This window comes from Mercenaria mercenaria, chromosome 6 (assembly GCF_021730395.1).
Source record: "Mercenaria mercenaria strain notata chromosome 6, MADL_Memer_1, whole genome shotgun sequence".
NCBI classification, from domain to species: Eukaryota; Metazoa; Mollusca; class Bivalvia; order Venerida; family Veneridae; genus Mercenaria; species Mercenaria mercenaria.
This window is the reverse complement of record NC_069366.1, coordinates 75059872-75085601: the sequence shown is the minus strand read 5'-3', so window position 1 is coordinate 75085601 and position 25730 is coordinate 75059872. Positions and strand designations below refer to the sequence as shown.

The 25730-nt window shown below is 34.8% G+C and overlaps 1 protein-coding gene across 10 annotated transcripts in view; it reads left to right on the top strand.

Moving 5' to 3' along the window:
* Nucleotides 1-494: 494 nt before the first annotated feature.
* Nucleotides 495-25730, top strand: part of LOC123550373 (protein fantom-like) — a 54118-nt gene continuing 28882 nt past the window's right edge. For all 10 annotated transcript variants that reach the window (XM_053546343.1, XM_053546352.1, XM_053546351.1 and 7 more), the window contains exons 1-18: nucleotides 495-567; nucleotides 7078-7154; nucleotides 8027-8168; nucleotides 8662-8735; nucleotides 9933-10030; nucleotides 11221-11301; nucleotides 11760-11839; nucleotides 12601-12678; nucleotides 12872-12944; nucleotides 13557-13627; nucleotides 16715-16820; nucleotides 18860-19006; nucleotides 19738-19811; nucleotides 20034-20173; nucleotides 22846-22952; nucleotides 23411-23528; nucleotides 23923-24041; nucleotides 24494-24595. In XM_053546343.1, the coding sequence (XP_053402318.1) occupies nucleotides 7109-7154; nucleotides 8027-8168; nucleotides 8662-8735; nucleotides 9933-10030; nucleotides 11221-11301; nucleotides 11760-11839; nucleotides 12601-12678; nucleotides 12872-12944; nucleotides 13557-13627; nucleotides 16715-16820; nucleotides 18860-19006; nucleotides 19738-19811; nucleotides 20034-20173; nucleotides 22846-22952; nucleotides 23411-23528; nucleotides 23923-24041; nucleotides 24494-24595 (1656 nt within the window). In that variant the 5' untranslated portion in view covers nucleotides 495-567; nucleotides 7078-7108. The remainder of the gene's footprint in view (nucleotides 568-7077; nucleotides 7155-8026; nucleotides 8169-8661; nucleotides 8736-9932; nucleotides 10031-11220; nucleotides 11302-11759; nucleotides 11840-12600; nucleotides 12679-12871; nucleotides 12945-13556; nucleotides 13628-16714; nucleotides 16821-18859; nucleotides 19007-19737; nucleotides 19812-20033; nucleotides 20174-22845; nucleotides 22953-23410; nucleotides 23529-23922; nucleotides 24042-24493; nucleotides 24596-25730) is intronic.

Below are 25730 nucleotides of genomic sequence, written 5' to 3'. Positions count from 1 at the left end.
CCTGGAAATTTTATGGCTAATTTCCAGAAATCATGTACTTGGCCATAAGTTTCTTATTCTTTGTTTAAATCTTAATATGTTTATATAATATCATTTCTGAGTATCTAAGCTTGGGATAGAATGAGAAAAAGTTAAAGCAAAAATGCTATATTGAAATAATAAGCGACTGCCAAGCAAACCTGATGTTTGGCCGTGAAATCATCAATTTGGAACATTATTATTAAATTTTATTTTATTCTCTTTATTTTTACATATATGGGAGTATAGAGGCTCTAGATTAAATATATACCAAAATTTTCCGGGGAATACACTTCTACAAAGAACAAGAATATTTGAAAGAGCGTCTCTGATTGAATCCATCTTAAATCATATTTTATTAAAGAAGAAATAAATAGAAAATAAAAATTAACCTTCGTCGCTTCATATAGATGTCGTTTTTTTTCTTCTTGTCGCTTTTTAGTGGGACCGGTTCTTTTCGCACTTTTGGCGTAATGGTGTCTTTGTGTTAGTTTAGTTGCTTTGGCTTCTATTTCATCATAAATGCATCATTCCAAAACAATCGAGAAAGTAAGCGATTTTTTTGAGAAACTTAATATGTTTATGAAGGAAAAATGTTTTACCTGCTTTTATTTACTCAACTACGATGATATTCCTTCAAGGGAGAATTTGAAAAGCTATTGCATATGCAGGAAACACTTGGAAATATTTCAGTTTACATTAGCAGCAGCAACTTCCGGTTGTCAAATATTTTGTTTTTGTTGAAAAATCAAAATGATGTAAGGTGTCACTTTAATAAAGTTGGATGTTGAATAAATTAATCAATGTTTGTTAAAGAGCAACACTGCATTGGAAACATTTAGTTCTGAGATCTCTTCTGTTTTATTAATTTGTTCCCTCAACAACAGGTTCGAACATGTTCAATTTGAAAATTAAAAGTCAGTTTTAAACAATGAATAAATTGAAAGTTTATGGCAATACTTGAATGGGGTAGACAAGGAAATATTTTGTGGACATAAGCTATTGTTCTTATATATATGATGTCTTCCATTGTTTACAACGGAACTTTATTGGTCTGCCGCGTTTTCTAGTCCTTGATCGAGCTGATAGAAAATTGGTAAAATAAAAAACTGAAAGGAAGTGGCTATCTTTTGGTCCCATACATACCGCTCTCCTGTAACGAATAGTGAAATAGCCCACAGGTGGCTACATAGGAGTGAGCTTGTCGGTCGGTACAATGGTTTTCATGGTTTCTAGAAAATAACTCTTGAAAGTATTAACAGATTTAAATAATTTTTGGTACACATGTGGTACGCCTATAGTGCGCAATGGAAGTAAAGTGCGCAATGGTGCGAAATGGAGGTAAAGTGCGCAATGGAGTCTATTTTTTTATAGCGTCGATTATTGGGTAAACTTGCTGGCTATAGTTAATGGAAACGTTGTTAAATGCCAAGAAATGAAAATGGCACACAAGCAGCATATATTTGTGCTAATTCAAATTGTGCGCAATGGAGGTGAAGTGCACAAAGAACCTTTTTAGGAGCGATAATTGGATGTTCAAATATTTAGAAAATACTCACAGTTGAAAGATTTTATTTACTCTCACAGGGTTTTCCCTCGGGTTTTTTATTTGGGAGTCCATGGACTCCCATGGCTGCTAATTTAAGGGTCCCTAATAATTTTTGGGGGTCCACAAATTATTGATCTTGAAAATGGACATTATTACTAAAAAAAAATATCCTAAAACCGAATGAACTTGTATCATTTTAATTTAGATAGCAGCTGATTCAATATTTCGGAATGGTATCTTTCAAAATGGCATGAGCTTCTCAATCCAGACCGATAACAAAAGGTGTGACAGTCTTTTTGTTATGATCAAATAGCCAGTAATTACCGGCAATTAAGTGTCACCTCGTGTCAGTTATGTTGTTCACAGTTTGATCTCGGTTAAAGATAATACTCGATCCTTAATTAGTATAATAATTTTTGTGATTTATTAATATTTTTTCATCAAAATACTTTAAATTTATATGAAATTAATTTTGTTTAATAGAAAAATAAACCATTCGATCTTTTACGGAACGTAACGGCAATCTTAGATTTTAGCGGTGTCAGTTAGCGCGGAGAGTAGTTTCCCTTTACCAAAATGGCGAACATCGGTAACAAAACTTGTTTTGAAGTTGGAAAATCGTCTATACCTGTGTATAATGAGCACCCACGATTCGGGGATGGTCCCGGTGGTAAAAAACTGCGCATTTTACGTGGGTAAAGGAGGCTTCAGTGCAAAGGAGTTTCGTGACCGATTTTGCGGGTCCAGTGGACGCAGAGGCACTACAAAATGAGAGTTCAAAGCAGTCAAAGCGCGTCAGGGACGCAGAAAACCTGCGTCCGGGAAAACCCTGCTCTCGGTAAATGCTGTTGCAATAAAATAATAGATGTATCATAATTATAATTATATCTATCATTAATAATAACCCTTATATAACTGCCGACTTAAAAAAAATAAATCAATTCTATTGTAAAATCGTTGTATAGGAACGATTATTATTGTGTAAACTTGTTTGAAATAATGGAATTGTCGTGAAAAATCTTATTAAAAAATAGGCACATAACAAATATTTGTGCAGGCACGCAAAGGAGGCAAAGTGCGCAATGGAAACATTCTATTAGGAGCGATAACTTGATTAAAAAAAAAATACTCCCAGCTACAGATTTTCTGTTTAAAATAGTTTTACTTAATTTATTATCGGTAAATAATATTGCAATAAAATGATAGATATATCATAATTATAACTTTAACGAATTTTAATAACCCTTTTATTACTTTGTCTAAAAATAAACTGCCGACTGATTAAGGTGTATAATTGAATTATCAGGATTATCACGCCTATGCTAACTGATTAAATCACGCATCTGGTAAGTACTTCACGCTATTTTAATTGGTTACATCAAGAAAGAGCGCACGTGTTTATTGATCTAATTATCGCTGTATATTGCCTTTTAATGTATAAAAGAGTAATTAAGTAAGCTTTGAGATTAAATATCCTAATGCTACGATTGTTCCAAGTTGTATTATTGCCTTTCATAGATATACAAGTACAAATTATTCTGAAAAATGTTAACACATTATAAATAAAGAGTCATTGGTTTACTGAGCAGTGTGTAAATATTATATTTTTTTTGTTTATATGTACCATACTATTGTTATTAAACATATCATTTTATATTTCTTATCTTATCTGTATAAAGATGTATTAAGATTTACATGTTTTTGCCATTTTTTCCTTTTAAATATGATTCTTCCTTTTTACAATTGATATTAAACTAGTAGACTTTTAGCATGTTTTTATAGTGAGTTTCAAATTCGCGTGTTTGTATGTTTAACATATAATTTATAACCTTTTTGGGAAAATTGTTTAGAGAAATAAAACTATTAACGTAGTATTGTATAATACCATAGGTGAAATAAAGTTATCTGTATGTCTGTCTGACTGTCATTCTATATTTTTTTTCAAAATGTTAAATTATGGGTTCGAATCTTTCTAGAATCAAATGTCTGTGTATATTGTTCTAACGTAATTTATTTGTTTAAGTTCAGTTGTTTGTTGTTCTGAACTTTGTCTGTACTTCAGGAAATATTGATATAGAAAAATTATTTTATGATTGTTATTAAGTTTAAAAAAGACTTAGAGCTGCGCATATATGACATGTATTATATGTTTAAAAATGTATGAAATCTAAATGTTTTTACTGTTTTCATCGCATTGTTTGTTTTAAATATATTATTTCTGTTTAAGTAAAAAAATGAAATTAAACTGCATTTACGATTTGCAGCATGTTGTAAATGATTACTTTCAAATATATTAAATTCATAAGTTTTTTATATTTTTAACATCATATATATATCATTCAAATACGTTTAAACTTAGTATAAATATATAAAAAATAACATGTAAAAATCTATAATTATTTGATGCTTGTGTTTCCTTTTTAATTATTATTATTTAATTACCCTTCCAATGATATTTCTTTTAAATAATTAATCATTCCTAAAAAAATTGACTCCATTGCGCACTTTACTTCCATTTCGCACCATTGCGCACTTTATCTCCATTTCGCACTATAGGCGTACCCGTACACATGTGTAACATTATATTCTCGATATTGACATTATAGGATAAATCCCGTTTTCATGTATTAACCAACAATAAACGCCCGTTCCCGGTTTTACGGTGAGGGGGTGTCGGCCATTATGCTACATGGCGGTAGTGTTTAGATTATAAATACTTTTTTCAAGTTTTAAACAAAGAAAATGAATAAAAAAGTATTGCAGATTATCATTTAACATTGTTGTAATTAAGATGTAGCAAAAATATCCTCAAAGTTTACTTTATTTTTGAAATTTTATCTTTTATTCTACACTGCCGCTTCCGTGGCTCGATACCGAAGGTGTGAAATTATTCACATTTTTCAAGGTAAACAGATTATTTTTGAAAAAAAAATGTTGCCGAGGTCGTAGAATACCGGTAGTATTTCCATTGTGAGAAAGTAAGAACTTTCCTAAATCCTTATCTTCTGGCAAAAATAATCGCTAATATTGTACACGGTCTTCATATCGTTTAATCTCGTAGTTATGGCCCCTTTCCAACTTAAAATTTGCCAAACTTCTGGTTTCTGGACAATAACTCATGAAAGGCTTGACAGATTTAAATAATTTTTGGTACACGGGTGTAACATCATAACTAGGGTTGGATATTGTTATGGATGAACCGGTCTGATACCGATACTGTAACCAATGAAACGATATGGTATTTTCAGCGATAAGGATACTAAGCTTTGTAGTACTTCACAGCAAGGATTTGCTTAGTATATTTGATACACCTATTTTAAGCAGTTTATATGGGAAAATTTGCTGTGATATATAAACATTTTAAGACTGTTAGAATTAGTATTAGAATTATGAAAGATTAAAAAAGTAAACACATTCTACAAAATAAGAAACTAGAGCACATATACCGCTCATTTTGCAATTTAAATCTAGGAGTAATGTTTTTTAAAGCTCAGCACTGCCTAGAACTGTAAAATTGAACACTACATGTTCCAAAACAACCCCTTTAACAAGTCGGACTCATTGTCACTCATGATAAATCTTCGACCAAGTTGACTAGTAATGTTATTAAAGTGCAACACTTTTTTAACACATTTTAAATTGAACACTGATCTTCAAAACACTTGAAACAACCAATAATAACACATTTCTTATGGTTCGCGAAAACCGATGACATGTTTACGTAGGTGACGTCTTAGTGTCGTAACTTTTTTATTTTATCATTTTTTTATGCCCCCAGCATCTACTGATGTGGGAGGCACATAGTAATTGTCCCATCTGTTCGTTCGTTCGTCCGTCCGTACGAGGTTAACCAAATGGGACCGTTTCGTCTAGCATCAATACCCCTTACTAAAATGACTTGATACTAATGCAGATGTAACCTGTGACCATTCCTCATCTTCAGACATCACCTGACCTCAGTTTGACCTTGACCTCATTTTGGACTTAGGTTGCTTTATACGGGCCATCTCTTGGTTAACCAAATGGGACTGTTTTGTCTAGCATCAGCAGTGATTTTTTTTTTCCCTTTTGGGAAAAGGTCCGGTACCAGATAAATTGGGAAAAATAGCGGGGTTTTTACTCAGATTGGGAATTTTTATAGTTAATTAATAACATCATTTAGAATGCTTCTTCCTTTAATTCCATGTAAATAGCATCAAACAAACTGTTTAAATGGTTAAATCATGGTGAATGTCAATGTAACTAAGTTTTCCTTCTGCAATCATTGAAATGAAAACTTAATTTGGTCATTTGGGGAATTTTTTGATGATAATTGGGAAAAAAGATTGCATTTTTCAATTGGGAAAAGGTCCTTTTAGGGGTACTTTATAAAGAAGGAAAAAAATCGCTGATCAGTACCCCTTACAAGAATGAATTAATACTAATACAGATGTAAACTGTGACCATTCCTCATCTTCAAACATCACCTGACCTCACTTTGACCTTGACCTCGTTTTGGACTTAGGTGCAAAATCTATGGACAAGGATGCCACTGGGTGCATCAAGCATTTATTGAACGCAGCTCCTTGTTTTACTTGTTTTGATAGAATATGACAAAGAGCAAAGTGATGTATATTTTGCAAGTATGTATTGGTTTACATAGTTTAAAATGACAGAAAAACAAGTTTTTCAAATAATATTTAGCATACAAAACTAATCGCAAGATCAGGTGGGCTAGCTCTCCATGTTAATTCAAGGGAGGTAACACAGAGCGGTGTCACAGTAAACAATGTTGATCGTGTTATTGCAATATTTGCTTATTTTCTGCTTTATTTTGCCGCAGTTTTGGTTAGAATTTTGTTTATATTTTTGTGGAAATATCAGAACTGGTTCTTTTCGAAACGGTATATACCGATACTTTTTGAAGTGATTATTCGGTACTGTACCGATACTGGTTACCTGTATCCAACCCTAATCATGACCTCTAATTTTTTTGACGTAGTTTTGACCCCTTTCCAACTTAAAATTTGCCAAACTTCTGTGACAAGGCTGTATTGTAGAGGTATTATTCGACACTACTGTGACAGTTCTAGGGCCTAAAAAAATTGTTTGTTTCTGGTATCCCAACCGACCTAAATTTTTGGCCCGACTCATGTTTTTATGGCCTTGGAGATTTTTTTTTCAACTCTTTAACAGAAAGATGCAAAACTGCACTTTTTGTGCTTTAAACTTGGTCAGTGATGTTAGAAATCAACTTTCTGATGCCCTAAAGGCATAACCGCCTTATTTGTAATACATTTTTTGATACAGTACAAAAATAATTTCCGAAAAGTCCCACTTAATAAAAAAATCCAAAAAAAATTTACTGACCTACCTACCCTAATTTTTTTGAGCATGTCACTGGAAACAAACAATATTTTATTTCAGGCCTAGTTAATCATGCAACACTGTTTGCAACAATGGGAAGGCATTATAGATATAGATTTGATAATAGATGTATTAGTGTTATTGATGATTTTTTGCTTTTACAGCACTTGAAGGGTAGATGAACCTGGCATCAGTATGACAGATGTTGATCATATACCTGTGAAGGACACCAATATCGGTGGTAATTACATAGAATAAAAGTTTATTTTGAGTCAGCAAGAAATTCTTCAGTCTAAGCTTTTTCAAGGGGGCCTCTATGGTTAATGGTTGAGGGTAATGAGTTCAGATCACTTGCCCATCACCACTGTGGGTTTAAAACCTTGCTAGGTGTGTAGGATTCTTTCATGTGAGGAGGCTATCGAGCTGGCTTGTGGTAGGCCGCTAGTTCTACCCAGGTGTTAGTCTGTGCCAGAAACAATGCTCAGAGGGGCACCTTGGGTCTTTCTCTGCCTTGAAAATCTGGAAAATAGTCATACAATTTATAACTGTAATAAATTTATGTTCCAACAGAAACAAGAAAAGCTTTTCACCTCTTAGTGCTAGCATTTGTACTTAATGCAAACTGATAAGATATTTCTTATGGTCTGGTCTATATAGGGAACATACTTAGTTTCTTTGCTTTCTTTTCCAAATATACTCTTTACTCATACTTTGGCCAATTGTATGTCAAGTTTTAAATTTCTGGGCCAAATTATAAAAAAGATTGATTTGTTAAATGAAATTAATTCAGCTAGATAGATTGTTGAAAATTGCAGGGAGAGCCCTTGGCATATAGTTAACATTTTATGTCTGAAATTTAGAGGTAAGAATGCCCCTTATTTTTGCTCTGTCATTGTTTTTATAGGAAAGGGTTGTAATGAAACTTCCAGTCTTGGCATGAATGTGCACTCTGAAGTTACAGACAGTTCAGTAAAATTTCTTGAGTTATAAATTTACAATAAGTAAAGTTATGGGAAATTAATGTTTGCCATTTTTATGTGTACTCAGAAGTTCCCTTACTGAAACGTTAATTAATATGGGCCCTGGTTTAAAGTACTTGACTGCTATTTTTAGGTCTGGAACAGAGAGCTGCCCAGCAGAGACGTATGGTGAGTAAATGGGATAGGAGTGAGCTTGAAGATAAATACCTACGTCTCTCAGAGGAAAATATCATCCTGAAGAAACATGCACGCAAACAAGAGGACAAGATCAAACGGTAATTTATACTATAACCTTCAGCCTGCTAAATTTCTAAAATAGACTGATTCATCATTCAGTTAGGGCAGTACCATTTATTATTTGAAGGGGTGTTCAACTTCACTAAAAATGTACTGACTGAGTAGCGAATAGTGCAGGCTATGATCTTGGTCTGCGCTCGTCGCAAAAGCAAAATCACTTGCCACCAGCAAGCTAAAGGTTAAATTGCAGCTGGAGTAAGAATATTTTTCCAAATTCGACAAAGGTCACAATCGCAATCCTAGTGAATAAAAAATGAATGATTTTAAAAGTTATATCCCACACTCGGTGTACAATGTAGATTTATAACATTAAGTTTTACATGTCTACTTCACATTATATTAATTTCACAATTTTTGCACTAAGAATGACAAATTGATTGCAGGTGGTCACTGAATTTAAAACAAAAACCTAGTGGTTCTGTACAAATTTATACAATTCAGTGTAGTTATTTCAATATTTTTACACTTTAGAATGGCAACTAAATTATTGCGGCTTGTCAATGACAAAAAGAAGACTGCAGACACAGACCATGGTGGTGGAGGTGGTAAGTTTCCTCATTGTCAGTTTCATCATATGATAGCTTTTAAGAATAGCTTGTTTTTGAAATAATAGTTTGTTTTATTTTGTGTTTCAGAAATTGTTTGCCAAAAGTTTTATCTTGTAATCTCAGCATATTTGTTGTGTCTTTGTACAGACTACTGAACATAGAATATTTTGAGGCCCAACAGGTGTATTTTTAGCTCACCTGAGCACAAAGTGCTCAAGGTGAGCTTTTGTGATCACCCTGTGTCCGTCGTCAGTCGTCCATCAGTCATCCGTCCGTCGTCACCAATTTGACTGTTAACACTCTAGAGGTCACAGTTTTCGCCTAATCTTAATGAAACTTGGTCAAAATGTTACCCTCAATAAAATCTTGGACGAGTTCGATATTGGGTCATATGGGGTCAAAAACTAGGTCACCAGGTCAAATCAAAGGAAAAGCTTGTTAACACTCTAGAGGTCACAATTTTGGCCCGATCTTAATGAAACTTGGTCAGAATGTTACCCTCAATAAAATCTTAGATCAGTTCGATATTGGGTCATCTGGGTTCAAAAACTAGGTCACCAGGTCAAATCAAATGAAAAGCTTATTAACACTCTAGAGGTCACAATTTTGGCCCAATCTTATTGAAACTTAGTCAGAATGTTACCCATAATAAAATCTTGGACAAGTTTGATATTGGGTCATCTGGGGTCAAAACTTAGGTCACCAGGTCACATCAAAGGAAAAGCTTGTTAACACTGTAGAGGCCACATTTATGATTGTATCTTCATGAAACTTGGTCAGAATGTTAATCTTGATGATCTCAGGGTCCAGTTTGAATCTGGGTCATGTGGGGTCAAAAACTAGGTCACCAGGTCAAATCAAAGGAAAAGCTAGTTAACACTGTAGAGGCCACATTTATGACCATATCTTAATGAAACTTGGTCAGAATGTTAATCTTGATGATCTTTAGGTCAAAAGGTCAGGTGAGCGATACAGGGCCTTCATGGCCCTCTCGTTTAAAACAAGTAGTAGCTCAAAGACACAGATTTAGAACAAAATTGCTCATTGGACAGCTTGTGTTGTTTAAGAGCAAATTGGTCTGTTTAATTTTCTGTGAAAATTGAAATTTAATATGTTGGAAAGCAGACTTATCTAAAACAGATATAGCTTGAACTGTGTCTATATCACCAGTAACCCCTTGTTGATATTTGACAGGTAAGCGTATCAGAGATATTGAGACAGAAGAGAAACTGGAGGAACTACACGATAAGATCAGAGATCTGGAAAAACAGAATCTCCAGTACAGAGAAAAAGTAAGTGAACAAAGTGAAATCCATAGCTTAGTGTCAGATGAAAAGATAGGTTCAGGTAAAGTGTGTTCTGAGTTCAAAAGTCTGGACAAACTAAATTTAGTGAAACTAAAATAAAAAGCATGTGTTTACAAGAGTACTTGAGATTTGATAATATCAGGGCTTTTTATTCATATAAAGTTGCATTTGGTAAAAAGAGGCAGTATGAAAGGAAAAAAAGGATCCCCCAAATTCTAAACTTGAAATTCCCAAATGATTATTATCTCTGTTGTTTTTTTTCTGTTTTACAATAGTTTTGCTGGTTTTTAAATTGTTTATTTAAGTAAAGTGTATAATATTTACTGTCAAACAATTACTAGAATGCCAACGTTATTCCAAAAATAATTTTCTTCTGAATTAAGGACGTATGCTAGAATTTGGGGCGAAAATTTTCCCAATAACAGAATTTCCTCAAACTTTGGATATTGAAGGACAATCATCTAAGAAACAAAAATATGCAAAAAAAATCATAGTCACTGGTATCGAAAAAGAGTTATCTGCCCTTGAAAACAGCATTTCCCCCAAAAATGACGTTTTCAAGGGCAGATAACTCTTTTTCAATACCGGTGACCTATGATTTTTATTGCATATTTTTGTTTCTTAGATGATTGTCCTTCAATATCCAAAGTTTGAAGAAATTCTATCATTGGGAAAAATTTTGCCCATCTCATTTACAGGGAATTCTAGCATAGTTACGCCTTTAAGACAATTTACTAACATATTTTCCCAATTCCACGGGTGTTGGTCGTATTCCCAAAATTATGAAAAAATGCCTGAATATTCATAAATGTTTATGAGTATTAGGCAGCATTATCTCCACATGTGTTACTAGTTGCAGAATATGATTGTTGTTGATCAAGTTGAAAACTTAGATTGACATAAAAAATGCATTGTATGAAGCGAGTGTACCATATATGTCTTTCATATATTTTGGGTGTGAAGCTGTTCAACCATTATCAGGTGTCATTGATTCAGATGTTCAAAGAGCAACACTCGTGATTTTTATGATGGAAGGAATTTTTGAATGGACATTGATTTCAAAGTTGATGCACTTTGTTATTTTTTGCTCTAACGTACAGGCTTCTTATTCTGAAGAAACACCTGTGCCAGTTAGAATCATCATTTCTAGTTGTTTTTTTTTTTCGTTATTACAGTTAGCACTTGCCAAGCAGCAGTTAGCTTCAACAAATAAACGTCCTCAGCAGTACCCACATGCTACCTCCAGAATCAACACTGTAAGCCAACTTCACTGATACATCATTCTGAAACATTTCCAAATGTAAACTTCCACAAATATTTATGTTTACTGTATATAATCCAGTAATAAACCAAGCTGTACCAGTTTTCTAAGAATTTATTTGCACAGGAGTCTTCACTGACAGATCTGTAGGAAGTTATTCCTTGAAAATATTGTACAACAAATAGATCTGCAAAAAGAACTTAGGTTTTCAGCTTCTGTTAGACTGTAGCTTTTGTAAATACAAAGACGTTGTGATTGAAATTAGCATATGTGTATTGCTCAACATTATTGTTCATGAGTTTTTGTGCATAAAGTATTTATTTGGATTTTGTTTTGACAGAACTGTTTGACCTGAAAAAATGTGGTCAAATTCTATGCATGGTAGGGTATTGCCAGATTTTATTTAGTTGGTGTTGTACTAATTGGCTGAATGACATTAAAATATCATTTCAGGGAATCCATAAAACGATGCCAGATGTTAGGTTAACCAAAAACATGAGAGTGATGGGACCTCCACATGAACAAAGAACTAGGTTTGTATAACATGTTTATATTTTGTTGCTCCCTTTGTTTAGTAGAGCCCGTCCAGTAAACTTGTTAGGTAGAGCACAAGAATTTCTGTCAGGAGGTACTAAGTTTGAATCCCAGGGATGGCAGATGTTTTCTATAATGTTTGTTTGAACTCAATATGTCAAAAGTCAGATGTCCTCCATCACAGATTTATATGTGTAGAAGTTGTCATTTACTTGCCAAAATGACCACTGTGTCACTGAAAAAGGTGAAAAACTTACTGCAAATTTCAAAATTGAAGTCATTGCAAGGAACTGTTTGGTTCATATTTCTAACCTATAGATGTGATTTCTGTCTTCAGTGTTAGAATATTGAATGCAAAAGTCTTACAATGCAGTCATGTCAGTAGTCTGTCTCAGTATTGAACTCAGAAATGAACCAATCAGGATACAGGGTTACAAACTTTGAAAGGAATTTACATAAGCTATCAGCTTGTTTTCCAAGCCATGTATTTGACATGTAAAAATTTGTTGTACATGTTATGAGTATGTTGCTTAAAAAAATAATAAAATATTGTTTAAAATAAACTTTGAGTTTAAAGACCAGTCTCGGGAAGCAACCATGTCATTGGTCAATTTCCAATGTTTGTTCAAAAACAACCAATCTAATGTTTGAGGTTTCGTACTGGTCTCCTAAGTCTGTTCTGTAAACAATTTCTGACTATTTCATGAAGGTAGTATTGTGCTTTGTTACAATGTATAGCTGTTGTTGTTTTTTGAATCAGGGGAGGTCACCCAAGTCCAACCATGCATAGACATAATCAGAGTACCTTTGAAGACACAAGAATTGAAAACCAGAAGCTGTAAGTTTGTTGTTTTTGTGGAATATCTCTAGCTTCATGTATTGACTGTAACAGTTAACAGTATCAAACATAGTGAGTGTATGTTCTGTTGTTTTGTAAAAATGCCATTGAACAAAAAGTTTAAAAAAATTATTAATACATGTATGTACATTAGCTGTACAGTTAAAACTTTATAGCACTTTTGTTGTTTCAGAGAGAATTTGGTTGCCCAGCAGCAGGAACAATTAAACATGTATGAGTTAGAAATGAGACAGCTCAGAGAACAGGTTTGTTAAAATACTGCTACATTGACTCATCTCATCTGTGTCACTTGCTTTAATATGTCCTTGTGTAAAATACCTCTAAAACACTGGCTCAGATCAATTCAAATTCTAATGTTGTGATTATCACTCTTTCCACACTTTTTGAGAAAATGCATTTTTAGCATGAAAATTTCATGAATTGTCATCGGTAAACTCTTCTGAGGCCCTTGTTTTATTTTGTGTAATCGTTTATGTAACACCATTTAAGAGCCTTTTAAATTTCTGGTAGCATGTGTCCAAGTGGTTACTGGTTGTTGACCTTGAATCACTTGACTTTCACCTCTGGGTTTGAGCCCAGTGCTGGTTGTTATGTGAGGCAGCCATTCAGCTGGCTTGCAGAAGGTCAGTGGTTCTGCCCAAGTGTTTACTTGTGCCTGAGAAAAACATGAAACGCCTTTGGTCCTCCTCTACCATTAAAATCTGGAATGTTGCCATATGACCTGAAATGTTTTGGTGTAAGGAAACACAGCAAACAAATTAGGATTTCTGATTGTATTTAGAATAAGTTATACTGGTATTATATGTGTAGTCAGGGTATTTGTGGAAGCTTTTGCATATCCTTGTATTAAATTTTAGGTACATCTAAAGGAAAAGGAATATGAAGAGGATCTCACAAAGATCAAACATCAGATCACAGCTGAACAGAGGTAATATAAATGTTTCCTAGTTGAAATCATTTAACCCTTACCCTGCTAACTTTCTATAATGAACTTGTCCATCTTTCAATTTGGACAGTTAAAAGGGGTGCTTACCAAAAAGATACTGACTGAATAGCGAACAGTGAAGACCATGATCAGACTGCACAGATGTGCAGGCTGGTCTTGGTCTGCACTGGTCACAAAGGCAGAATCACTTGCCGCCAGCAGGCTAAGGGTTAAGTAGCTCTTCAGTTGACTTCCTGGGAGCAATCTTGGTCCAGAATGACTTGTAGTTTAAAGACCAGTCTAAAGGTTCTAAAACCTAATTGGCTGTTTCTAAGCCAAATTTAAAATTGACCAATGGTAAGTTTGTATTCTTAGACTGGTCTCAAAACTCTAGTATGATAACCATGAACACATTGTGTGTTTGTTAGGTGAAGGTACAGTTTTCACTATAGGACGGATAAAACCTTTTGGACCTTCATGTTTATAAATTATTTATTAATGAAGATCAAATGCAACAGAATTCTATCTAGACATAACCTGTATAAAGTAGATAAAACAATAGTTAAGGGTAAATGCCACAGTTGCTTATATGTACGAGGGTCATCCAATAAGTTCTGATAATGGTCTTATAACGAACAAATTATAACAAATAGTGTCATACCTGTACTATATTCCTCAAAGTATTGACCCCTGCTTCGGATTACCACATTCCATCTCTTCGGAAGATCCGCGATTCTTGTTGCTAGGCAACCATCAGAGATGCTTCGCAGTTCCTTGGCCTCGGCAACTTTCACGTCTTCTAGATCATCGAAACGAACTCCCCGTAGCGGCATTTTTAATTTGAGGAACAGGTGATAGTCACATGGACTTAAGTCTGGAGAATACGGCCGATGCGATAATATTTCCCATTTATATTCCCTAATTAGTGACGTCACCGGGTCTGATTTATGCGGCGTCGCGTTGTCATGAATCAATTCTACTCCAGCATTTAAGAGTGCGGGTCGCTTTTTACGTATAGCTGGCCTCAATTTCTCTTGCAAAAATTTTGCATAATAGGTTCCGTTAACTGTTTGTCCAAGGGGAACATAGTCTGTGGCCAATACACCACCATTATCATATGCCATAATTGCCAGCTGTTTCAGATTTCCCTGTTTTCGTTGGAATTTTGCAGGCCTCGTATATAGGCAAAAATTTTCCTACGGACAGAATTTCTTTAAACTTTGTGTACTGACTGAGAGTCATGTTTAAAACGGAAATATGTATTAAAAATTATAGGTACCCAGGCTTGATCTTGAATTATCTGCCCTTGAAAATCAGAAAATACTAAAAAATCCCATTTGCAAGGGCAGATAATTCAAGATCAAGGCAAGGAAGCTGTGCATTTTAATTTATATTTCTGTTTCAGACTTCATTTGCAGCAAGTATTCAAGGTTTAAAGAAATTCGGCCCATTGGAAAGACCAGGACTTTGCTGTATTATTTTGTCCTGTTCGTAGTTAAGGACATTTGCCACAGTGTCTGTGTTGACATGGGGCAAAATTTTCTTACAGACAGAATTTCTTCTTTAAACTGTGTTTACTGACAAAGAATCAAATCAAAAACAGAAATATGAAACAAAACAAATCATACGTATCCAGCCTTGGTCATGAATTATCTGCCCTTGAAAGTCTGAAAATACTGAAAAAATCTATTTTCAAGGGCAGATAATTCAATATCAGGCCTGGGTATCTATGATTTTTAGCTCACATGAGCCAAAGGCTCATGGTGAGCTTTTGTGACCGCTCAATGTCCGTCGTGTGTCGTCCATCTGTCAACATTTTCTAAAAAAATCTTCTTCTTGAAAACCACTGAACAGAATTACATCAAACTTCACAGGAATGATCCTTGGGTGGTCCCCTTTCAAAATTGTTCAAAGAATTGAATTCCATGCAGAACTCTAGTTGCCATGGCAACCGAAAGGAAAAACTTTAAAAATCTTCTTGTCCAAAACTGCAAGGCGTAGAGCCTTGATATTTGGCGTGTGACATCATCTAATGGTCCTCTATGAAGAATGTTCAAATTATGCCCCTGGGATGAAAAGAGGCCCCGCCCCGGGGGTCCCAAGTGTTACATAGACATATAGGAAAAAACTTTAAAAATCTTCTTGTCTAAAACCACAAGACCTAGGCCATTGATATTTGGTATGTAGCATTGCCTTGAGGTCCTCTACCAAAATTGTTCAAATTATAATCCTGGGGTGAAAAGAGGCCCTGCCCTGGGGGTCCCAAATTTAACATAGACATATAGGGAAAAAAAATCTTCTTGTCTGAAAGTTCAAGGCCTATGCCTTTGATATTTGGTATGTAGCATTACCTAGTGGATGTCTAACAAGATTGTTCAAATTATTCCCCTGGGGTGAAAAGAGGCCCCACCCTGGGGGTCACTTGTTATATGAATTATATAGGAATAAATACTTCAAAAATTATCAGATCATATTTCCTAGACTGTTTAATTATAATTACCTGATGACCTCAAGTGATTAGGGGTCCCCTGACTGTGACCTTGACCTACTGACCTACTTTCATGTTTTTTAAGATACAGCCTTGAAATTTGGATGACATTACAGTTTTTCACACCGATCTTAAAACTGACTTTCAGCGACCATGAATATGACCTACTGACCTACTTTCTAATATTTTAGCATCAGTTTGCCATTTGAAACATGTGGCTCATATTACTCAGGTGAGTGATTCAGGGTCATCATGACCCTCTTGTTAATACATATTTCCGTTTTAAACTTGATTCTCAGCCAGTACACAAAGTTTAAAGAAATTCTGTCCATAGGAAAATTTTTGCCGTATATACATACAAGCAACTGTGGCATTTACCCTTAAGGTATTAAGGTCCATATAATTGTTTCATCCTTCACACTCTGCTTGATTCAGGTTTCACAAAAAAAAAATTTTATAAGTCATATATTTTGGGTAAAAAATGCATATGTCCTATAGAACTGACAAGTGTTAAGTCTGATGTGCGAAGTTGTTGTCTTGTTTGGTAACATTTTAAAATTTTGGGTAACAGATTTTATTTGGATGGATAATATCTTTTTCAGGACCAATGTTCAAGAAAACATTGATATGATAAAGTTACAGAGAGAAGTTAAAGAGAAGTCTACAAAGTTCCTAATGTTGCAGGAGAAATATAGTATGTTAGAAGAGGTATGTGCCCAGTTAGCATGTAGATATTGGCCCGACCATGAACCAGATAGTTTTTTGATATTGGTACAGTGTTGTATTGAATGTATAAGTTTGCTTAATAGTTGTTACATCACCTCTGTGAATGTTTTAAGATTGTTTATCACGAGATTTTGATTCTTATTGCACTGTCAGGGTGCAGTCTCCGTATTATACCTCAGGGAAATATAAACAAGAGTTTGGTCATTTTTGATAAGATGAAGTACAATAAGTTTCAAAAAGGGTTTTTCTTAAAATTCTGTTTTAAATCGTGATTTGAAATTACCTTTACCACCCATAATAACTGTATGCTATAATTGCCTGTGACTGAAATTTTAATATGTATCATGTGAAATTCTGCAAGCTTGTGTCAAGACTTGGAAAGAGTTTGTTACTGAGGCAAGTAAGGGAGTCCTAGTTCCACAATATTGATATATAATCCCAATTTTAGATTTGATTGCATAGCATGAGAAGAATTTACAGAACTGCTTTTTCACATTTTTTTCTCTAAGCTGCAACAATATTACAACAATGACCAGATAGCTATTGATTTATTTTCTCTCTCCATATAACCTGTCCTGTTTATTCTGTTTATACAGTTAATCCCTTGATGTGTTTACAATATGTATTCATTATTTGGCTTAAAAAAGCACAAAATCATGTAAATTATTTTTTCATTACACCCATGAAGATAATGTATATATTGCACATTATTACTATGAGATCATATATATAGGATAAATTGTCACACAGAATTTTGCCGGTTCACTGCAAAAAGATATACTTTTACCATCAGTTTCCTATAAAAGTTTCAAACAAAATCTGAGCTGTTGTGACCCCTTTATCAGTCGTCTTTTATATTCAACATGTATCCAATATAGCCCATGATAAGCCAATTTTAAAGGTTAGAAATGCAAAATTTTTTGGGTTTTTTTTTGTACCCCCAGAACAACGAAGTTTAAAGGGAGGTATACTAGTTCAGGTTGTCTGTCTGTCTGTCCGTAGACACAATCTTGTGCGCACCAGCTCTCCCCCTCCCCTTTACACAATTTAATGAAACTTCACACAAGTGATCAGTAACAACAGTAGTTGTGCATGGTGCATGTTAGGTTCTTTCAGAAATTTTTTTGCAGAGTTACGGGACTTTGTTTTTTGTTACTATACTCTATATACATAGAGTCTGCATATGCAATCTGGTGTGCACCTAATCTCCTGAACCCATGCACACAATTTAATGAAACTTAATACACCTGATCAGTAGTAACCCTAGGTGTGCATGGTGCATGTTAGGTTCCTTCAGAAAAACAATTCTGCATAGTTATGGGACTTTGTTTTTTGTCTGCATCTGCAATCTTGTGCACGCCTAATCGCACGAACCCTTGCACACAATTTAATGAAACTTAACACAAGTGATCAGTGCCAACCCTAGTTGTGCATGGTTCATGTTACGTTCTTGTAGATAAATATTCTGCAGAGTTATGGGACTTTGTTTTTTGTTGCTATGCTATATAAATAGTCTGCATATGCAGTCTTGTGCGCACCTAATCTTCCGAACCATTACACACAATTGAATGAAACTTCACACAAGTGATCAGTACCAACCTTACTTGTGCATGGTGCATGTCAGGTTCTTTCAGAAAAATATTCTGCAGGGTTATGGGACTTCGGTTTTGTTACTACCAGGTATACTATATACATACAGTCCACATAATTATGCAATCTTGTGTGCGTCAAATTGCAATGTACCGTGTCAGTGCATGCGGGGGAATACATTCATCACCTTCTGTGATAGCTCTAGTTTCTAATTGTTTGTTTTTTTTTCAAATTTTGAGTAAAGGAACACAACAAAGGTTGATATTTTATTCTTGTATAGGTATATGAAGGACATTTATAATATTCATATAAGCATCATTCTGTTTTTCAATTTTCAGAATTTTGAAGTTTTATCAAAATTTCAACATAAACATAAAAATTAAAACATGCATGTTGAAATCACAATTTTATTATGTGTACATATATTGCAGAACTTACGCAGTGTAAAGAGAAGCCATGACACGATTCTGATGGAAATGGAAAACATAAACATGCAGTACAAGGAGGAGCAAAACAGAAATCTCGCACTTCAAAATGAACTCAAACTTGGCTCAACTAATCAACACAAACTTATTGAGGTATGAACTGTTTCATGGGTATAGGCAGTTTTGTAAATTAGTCAAATTTCCTAGTAAAAAAAGCATTATTTTTAATCAGTGTCAAAGTTAGACCAAAAACGTAATATTCTTTGATTTTGGGCATTGAGATTTCACTGACATTATACATAATGCCAAGGACTGTTAAATTTTTCCCTATTCTATCATATCGAAAATTATTTTACATGTGTATTTTAGTTAAGAGTGGCAGTTTGGACAACCAAGCAGTTATGTGCCAGTAGCTTTAGATTATTGTTAAGGCTTTGCTACATATGTTAGAATTTGTCAGGGAGTTACAAATTTGATGGCGATCATATCATAGGCCATGTATTCATGATTTGTCAAGTGTTCTGATTAACCAACATATCACTATATATGGGTGCTAAATATTACAGTACAAAATGTGTTTTCTGTTGTGAACCAGTCTTGGATGATTGTAACCCAATTTAACATGATTTACATTGACCTAGTTTGCCTAGCATATCCAAGTTTACATGTTCATAATATATTTACACATGCAGTTTATCACATCTTGTTAATGGAACTTATGCATTGTGATGCTGCTTTGGCAAGCTTGTTGTTCCAGTGGGGCTGTCTTAAACTTTTATTACTTCAAACTGTGTTAAAAGTAACAGTATTGGCCCAAATTACTCACTATTGCAAATTATAGTCTACAAAACAGCATTGCATTGATTTATATGTTTTTGTTGCAGATGCAAGAACAAGTGAGCAGCTTGAATAAGGAGATTGCAGTACTGAAAGATGCAAATGAAAAGCTTGTTAGCAGGTTTGTAGATAGAGCTCTGAATGCAGATCTGGTCTAATGTTTCATATCTTGTAACACAACAAACAAAAAATATAAAAAAATTATTAACATGTTTTTAGGTCAGTAAGATTCTTCTCACCAAGTAGAATAATGTGAGTTTTACAAAAAAAGCTAAGCAGTGGGCCTTTAAGATACTAGTTAATAAGCGTCAGTACATTTTGATTTGAAATGTGTTTGTTCCAGTGCATTTGATATGGAGAGAGAAAGAGAATGGAGACAGCGTGAGAACGCTCTCAAAGTTCAGATAGCTCAACTTGAAGCTACACTTAAAGCTGATCTTGGAGAAAAGGGAGGAATACTGGACAAACTAGCTATAGAAAAAGGTATAATGATAGAGGAAAAGTTATATAACTTTTGTTACAATGACAAGAAGTGTTCTACAAAAACTAAAGAATTAATAAAAATGTCAGGAGATTATTAGTCCCCTACTGGTTGAAAACCAGTTTCGGGGACTATTGGAATGCGTTTTTCTGTCATTCCGTCCTTCTGGACGTCCGTCTGTCCGAACTTTCTTGCCCTTTCTTGTCCGGTTCATAACTCTGTCATCCGCGAAGGATTTTAATATTACTTAGCACAAATGTTCCCCATGATGAGACGATGTGTCATGTGCAAGACCCGGACCCCTACCTCAAAGGTCAAGGTCACAATTGGAGGTCAAAGGTCAACAGGGCTTTTTTCCTGTGTGGTCCATAACTCTCCCATCCATGAAGGGATTTTAATATTACTTGGCACAAATGTACCTCATGATAAGACGATGTGTCCTGCACAACTCTTAGACCTCTTGCTCAAAGGTCGATATCACACTTTGCAGTCAAATATTAGCATGGCATGAACAGGGTCTGCTTCGTGTCAGGTCCATAACTCTGTCATCCATGAAGGGATTTTAATATTACTTGGCACAAATGTTCCCCATGATGAGACGACATGTCTTGCGCAGAACCTGGATCCCTACCACAAAGGTCAAGGTCACCATTGGAGGTCAAAGGTTAACAGGGCTTTTTTCCTGTATGGTCCATAACTCTCCCATCCATGAAGGGATTTTAATATTACTTGGCACAAATGTACCTCATAATAAGACGATGTGTCATGCCCAACTTTCAGACCCCTAGCTCAGAGGTCAAGGTCACATTTAGCAGTCAAATGTTAGCATGGCATGAACAGGGTCTGCTTAGTGTCCGGTCCATAACTCTGTCATTCATTAAGGGATTTTAATATCACTTGGCACAAATGTTCCCCATGAGAAGACGACATGTCATGCGCAAGACCTGGATCCCTAGCTCAAAGGTCAAGGTCACAATTAGAGGTCAAAGGTCAACAGGGCTTTATTCCTGTCCGGTCCATGACTCTTCCATCCATGAAGGGATTTTTATATTACTTGGCACAAATGCACCTCATAACAAGACGATGTGTCATGCTCAACTTTCAGATCCCTAGCTCAAAGGTCACGGCCACACTTAGCAGTCAAATGTTAACATAGCATGAACAGGGTCTGCTTCGTGTCTGGTCCATAACTCTGTCAAACATTAAGGGATTTTAATATCACTTGGCACAAATATTCCCCATGATTAGACGACGTGTCGTGCTCAAAAGACGGACCTCTGGTTAAAGGTCAAGGTCACAATTGAGGGTCAAAGGTCAGCAGGGCTTTTTTCCTGTCCGGTCCATAACTCTGCCATCCCAGGAAGGGATTTTAATATTACTTGGCACAAATGTTCCCCATGATGAGACGATATGTCATGCGCAACACCCAGAACCCTGGCTTAAAGGTCAAGTTCACACTTTGAGATCAAAGGTCAATAGGATTTTTTCCTGCCCAGTTTATAACTTTGTGATGCAAGACAAGATTTAAATATCAGTTAGCAAAAATATTTCCCTGGATGAGACAACATGTCATGCACAAAACCTTGGCCCTAGGTCTAAGGTCAAGGTCACACTTAGAGGCCCAAGGTCAGATACAAAAATGACTGTCGGAAGCATTTCGTCTTCATACATGGAGGGATTTTGATGAAACTCGGCACATATGTTCACCACTATGAGACGGTTTGTCATGCGCAAGAACCAGGTCCCTAGATCTAAGGTCAAGGTCATACTTAGAGGTCAAAGGTTAGATTTAAGAATGACTTTGTCCAGAGCATTTCTTCTCCATGCATGAAGGGATTTTGATGTAACTTGGCACAAATGTTCGTTGCCATGAGGCATCTGTGTTTTAAGAATTACCTCCCTTTGTTGTTACTATAAATAGATTATATTGTAACTTTTTTATTACTGGCCGTATGGAAAAATCAGGACCAATTTTTCTGTGGTACAACATGCATGTTACATTGAATTTTTAGATGTATTTTTACCTATCTCTACCTGGTAAAGAGTTTTGTGAGGACTTGTAATATATTTTTTTCTAATAAATTTTTTTTTTATTATTATTATTAATTTCCCTTTGTTGTTACTTTAGATAACTTTTATGATAACTTTTTTATAATTTGCCAAAATAAATCCATATGAAAACAGCTGTAGGTTTTTATGTATGCAAATTTTAATCCAAGTGTTTTGTTATAACATATTGTATATATAGTACAATATTGTGTATACATCATTGACATATATCAATTTATTATGTCAAACTGCAGTAGAAACAATTAGGTGCCTTCCAGTAGGGGACTTTGTATTACATGGCAATACTTAATTCACTTGTTAGTCTAGAGGTGAAGGTGTTTTTCAAACATCCAGGAGGTCATAGTTTCAAGCCCAGCTAGTTTTTACAGGAAGTGGCCAAGAGTGTGGTTCAGATAAACGCAAAGCTTTAATCTTAATCAAATTCAAAAAATGTTTTAAAAACTATATGGGATGATTACTGCTTTTTGGCTTGAATGTCTGTATCATATATTCTCAGAGATTTTGAGTTATCTCAACCTGTTTAAAAACTAGCTTTTTCAGATGTATGGAAAGTACAATATAAAGTAACAGATATGCTAATTGTATATATTGCTGTGTATTACAGACCAGTATGACAAGATGGCAGCAGAGTACAGGGAAATGCAGATCAATCATTATCAACTGAAGGAGAACTATGATGATCTCGTGGAAAAGATGAAATTCTTTACAAAGGTATGTAGAAGATTTAGCACCATTTATGGAATGAGATGTAAAAAACACAAGCTTAGTATAATTCTAAAGTTTTTATTTTGCTGTTTTATTCCAATAAATTTAATGAAGATGAAATGAAGAATATTGTTTGACAGCTTTCTTGATCTTTTAATGAGGTGCTTAAATTGGAATAACAGTAAAAGGTTTTACACACTGGATGAAAATTTTAAGCATAACAAAAAGTTTTGACATTAAGTATAGGTAACTGATATACTAAACAAAAGTACAAGACAGCAACATAAAAATCATTACTTGACTCCCTGTGAGTCACAAAAGTAAACAAAAGAGATGTTTATCCAGTTGCCTGATCTTTGTTCTGGTTATCTTGAAGTGAAAAACTTGTTCTCTGATAAGGAGTTTAGATTGAATAGTAATGTCTGATTCAGCCTTGTTTGACACTGCTGTGTTTTATATAACAGGAGAGTGCTGTAGATTTCACAGAGATAGAAGAAGCTCTGGTGCTTGTCAAACAAAAGAAGCAACAACTGAAGGCTCATCCGGAGTTCCTACAGAGAGTTGATGATGAGTTAGAGAAAGGTTCGTTTATTTGTCAGTTTTGTTTGATTTGGGTCACACACCATCTTTCAATGGCATGTTAGTTATGTTAAAGGTGGTCTTTGCAATGTTGTTCTCTGGATTTAACATATTGTTTCCTCACATGAATTTAGAAATTAAAAATAAATTTGAAAATTCAGTACAACAGTTTTGTATTATTTTATTATCTTTAATGGGAAGTGTTTAAAAAAAAGGGAGATGGAAGAGAGAGAAAGAAAACCTTTTAATTTTTGTTCCCTCAGATTTGCTAGTTTCTGCCTTTAGAAACAATATTTTGTAGGTAGTTTTTAGAGAATTATTCACTCTTTCTTTCTAAAATTCTGTGAGCCCCTTTAAGTTTAAGAATGCTTATGTCACTTGTGTATTTTACATTTAGATGCACAGAGAAGATTGTTAGATCTTCAAGCAGAGTATGCAGAGACTGTACATGAACTTGAGAAGACACGTAACATGCTTGTTGTTCAACACAAGATTAACAAAGATTATCAACAAGAGGTACACTTAGCTTAAACTTATTTGTCATGTTACTCTTATTTCATAAATTTGATTGTCACAAGAACTGAAATTATTAGGTCTTCTTTTGCTATTAATGCTGGAAAAATGCCATATGACCTGTTGTGTTGGTTTGACATGGATCCGAACAATAAAAAGATTGTGATAGAGATGGAAAAATGCAAAAATAAAACTTCATTTATATGAGTATTAGCAAACTGTGAGAAAATTGAAGTGTATACAGTAATTCTGTTTCTGACAAGGATTATTGGAAGGTTAATGGTTCTATACAGGTTCCTACCCATGACTGACATTATGCCTTTAGGTACATCTGGGATCTACAGTTAAAAAGCCTGAAAGTTGCTGTATCGTTTAACTTGTATAGGCATGACTTGAAACCAACAAAAAAAAAAACAGGACAAAGATGAATTCTGATATTGATTTTATTTTGACAGGTTGCTCTTGCTACTGGTAAGATGGATGAAGTAAAGAAGGAATACGAGTTGAGACTGGACGAGTATGCTAGAATGCTGGATATGAGACAGGCTAGGATCAAGGTAATATTGTTTACTACCTAAAGGTAAAGGTAAAGATTTCGTGTTAAGAGTGGGTACTCACTGATTGATTGTCAACTTATTTCCACTAGATATCATATTTACCTTTCCAGCATCTAGTCTAGGCTGAGAATCAAACCCAGATTGCTGGCATTGTAGTCCAACCTGCTAACCACTGTGCCACTTACTCCCTATACACCACAGACTCCCTACTGAACTGCTGTGTAACCTCTGGATTGTTGACACTGGGAAGATTGATCTATTGGTGCACATAGATTTTTGTTTTAGGGGGGCTGATTTACTGACAAAGTTGTTGGTCAGAGAATGAGATTCTACCTTTGTAGCCAGAAATTTGCTCTTTAGGGGTGTCATTTTCAGAGGTTATTGATAAAAAACAGTGTATCTGAAGTTGTCTTCTGCCACTGAATTAGTAGGAGAAGTTGTCAGTTACTTGTGGAGACCAAGTGAGTACTTGTGTAGAATCTAGGAACACTTGTGTTAACCAATAGCTGTTGCCTGACTGACATACTGTTGAAAAATGGGGTTTAATCCAGTTAAACAAACAATAAAGTATCTTCAGATACAAGTACCCTTTGTAAGTAAGCTAAGTTGGGAGAGAAACAAGACTATTAGCTCGACTTTTTGAAGAAAAAGTAGAGCTATTGCACTTGCCCCGTTGCTGTCACCGTTGGTTAAAGGTTTTGATAAAGTCAAATATCTCTGTTACTATCAAAGCTTTTGACTTCAAACTTAAAATACATGTAGTTATTTACTGTCAAAGTCTACACCAGGAGAAACAGTACCTATAACTCCGGTTTGAATTTTGACGGAATTATGCCCCTATTTAACTTAAAATTGTTTGGTTAAAATTTTGTAAAGTTTTTACTGGCAAAGCTCTAATTAAGAGTCAAGCACTGAGAAAAGTCGAGCGTGCTGTCTTACGGTCACCTCCTGTTTTAAGGTTGCTACTTTGATTCTTGTATGAAGTGAATGTTCTTTCATAGAATTTGAAAGAAGATAGTACATTGTTTTTCTAAAAGTCACATTGCAGCCATAATGTTTACATATTTTGACTGTCAAAATTGTGTAATAGGATTTGCCGTAATTGATAATTTCCATTAAGAAAGTTGTTTATTTT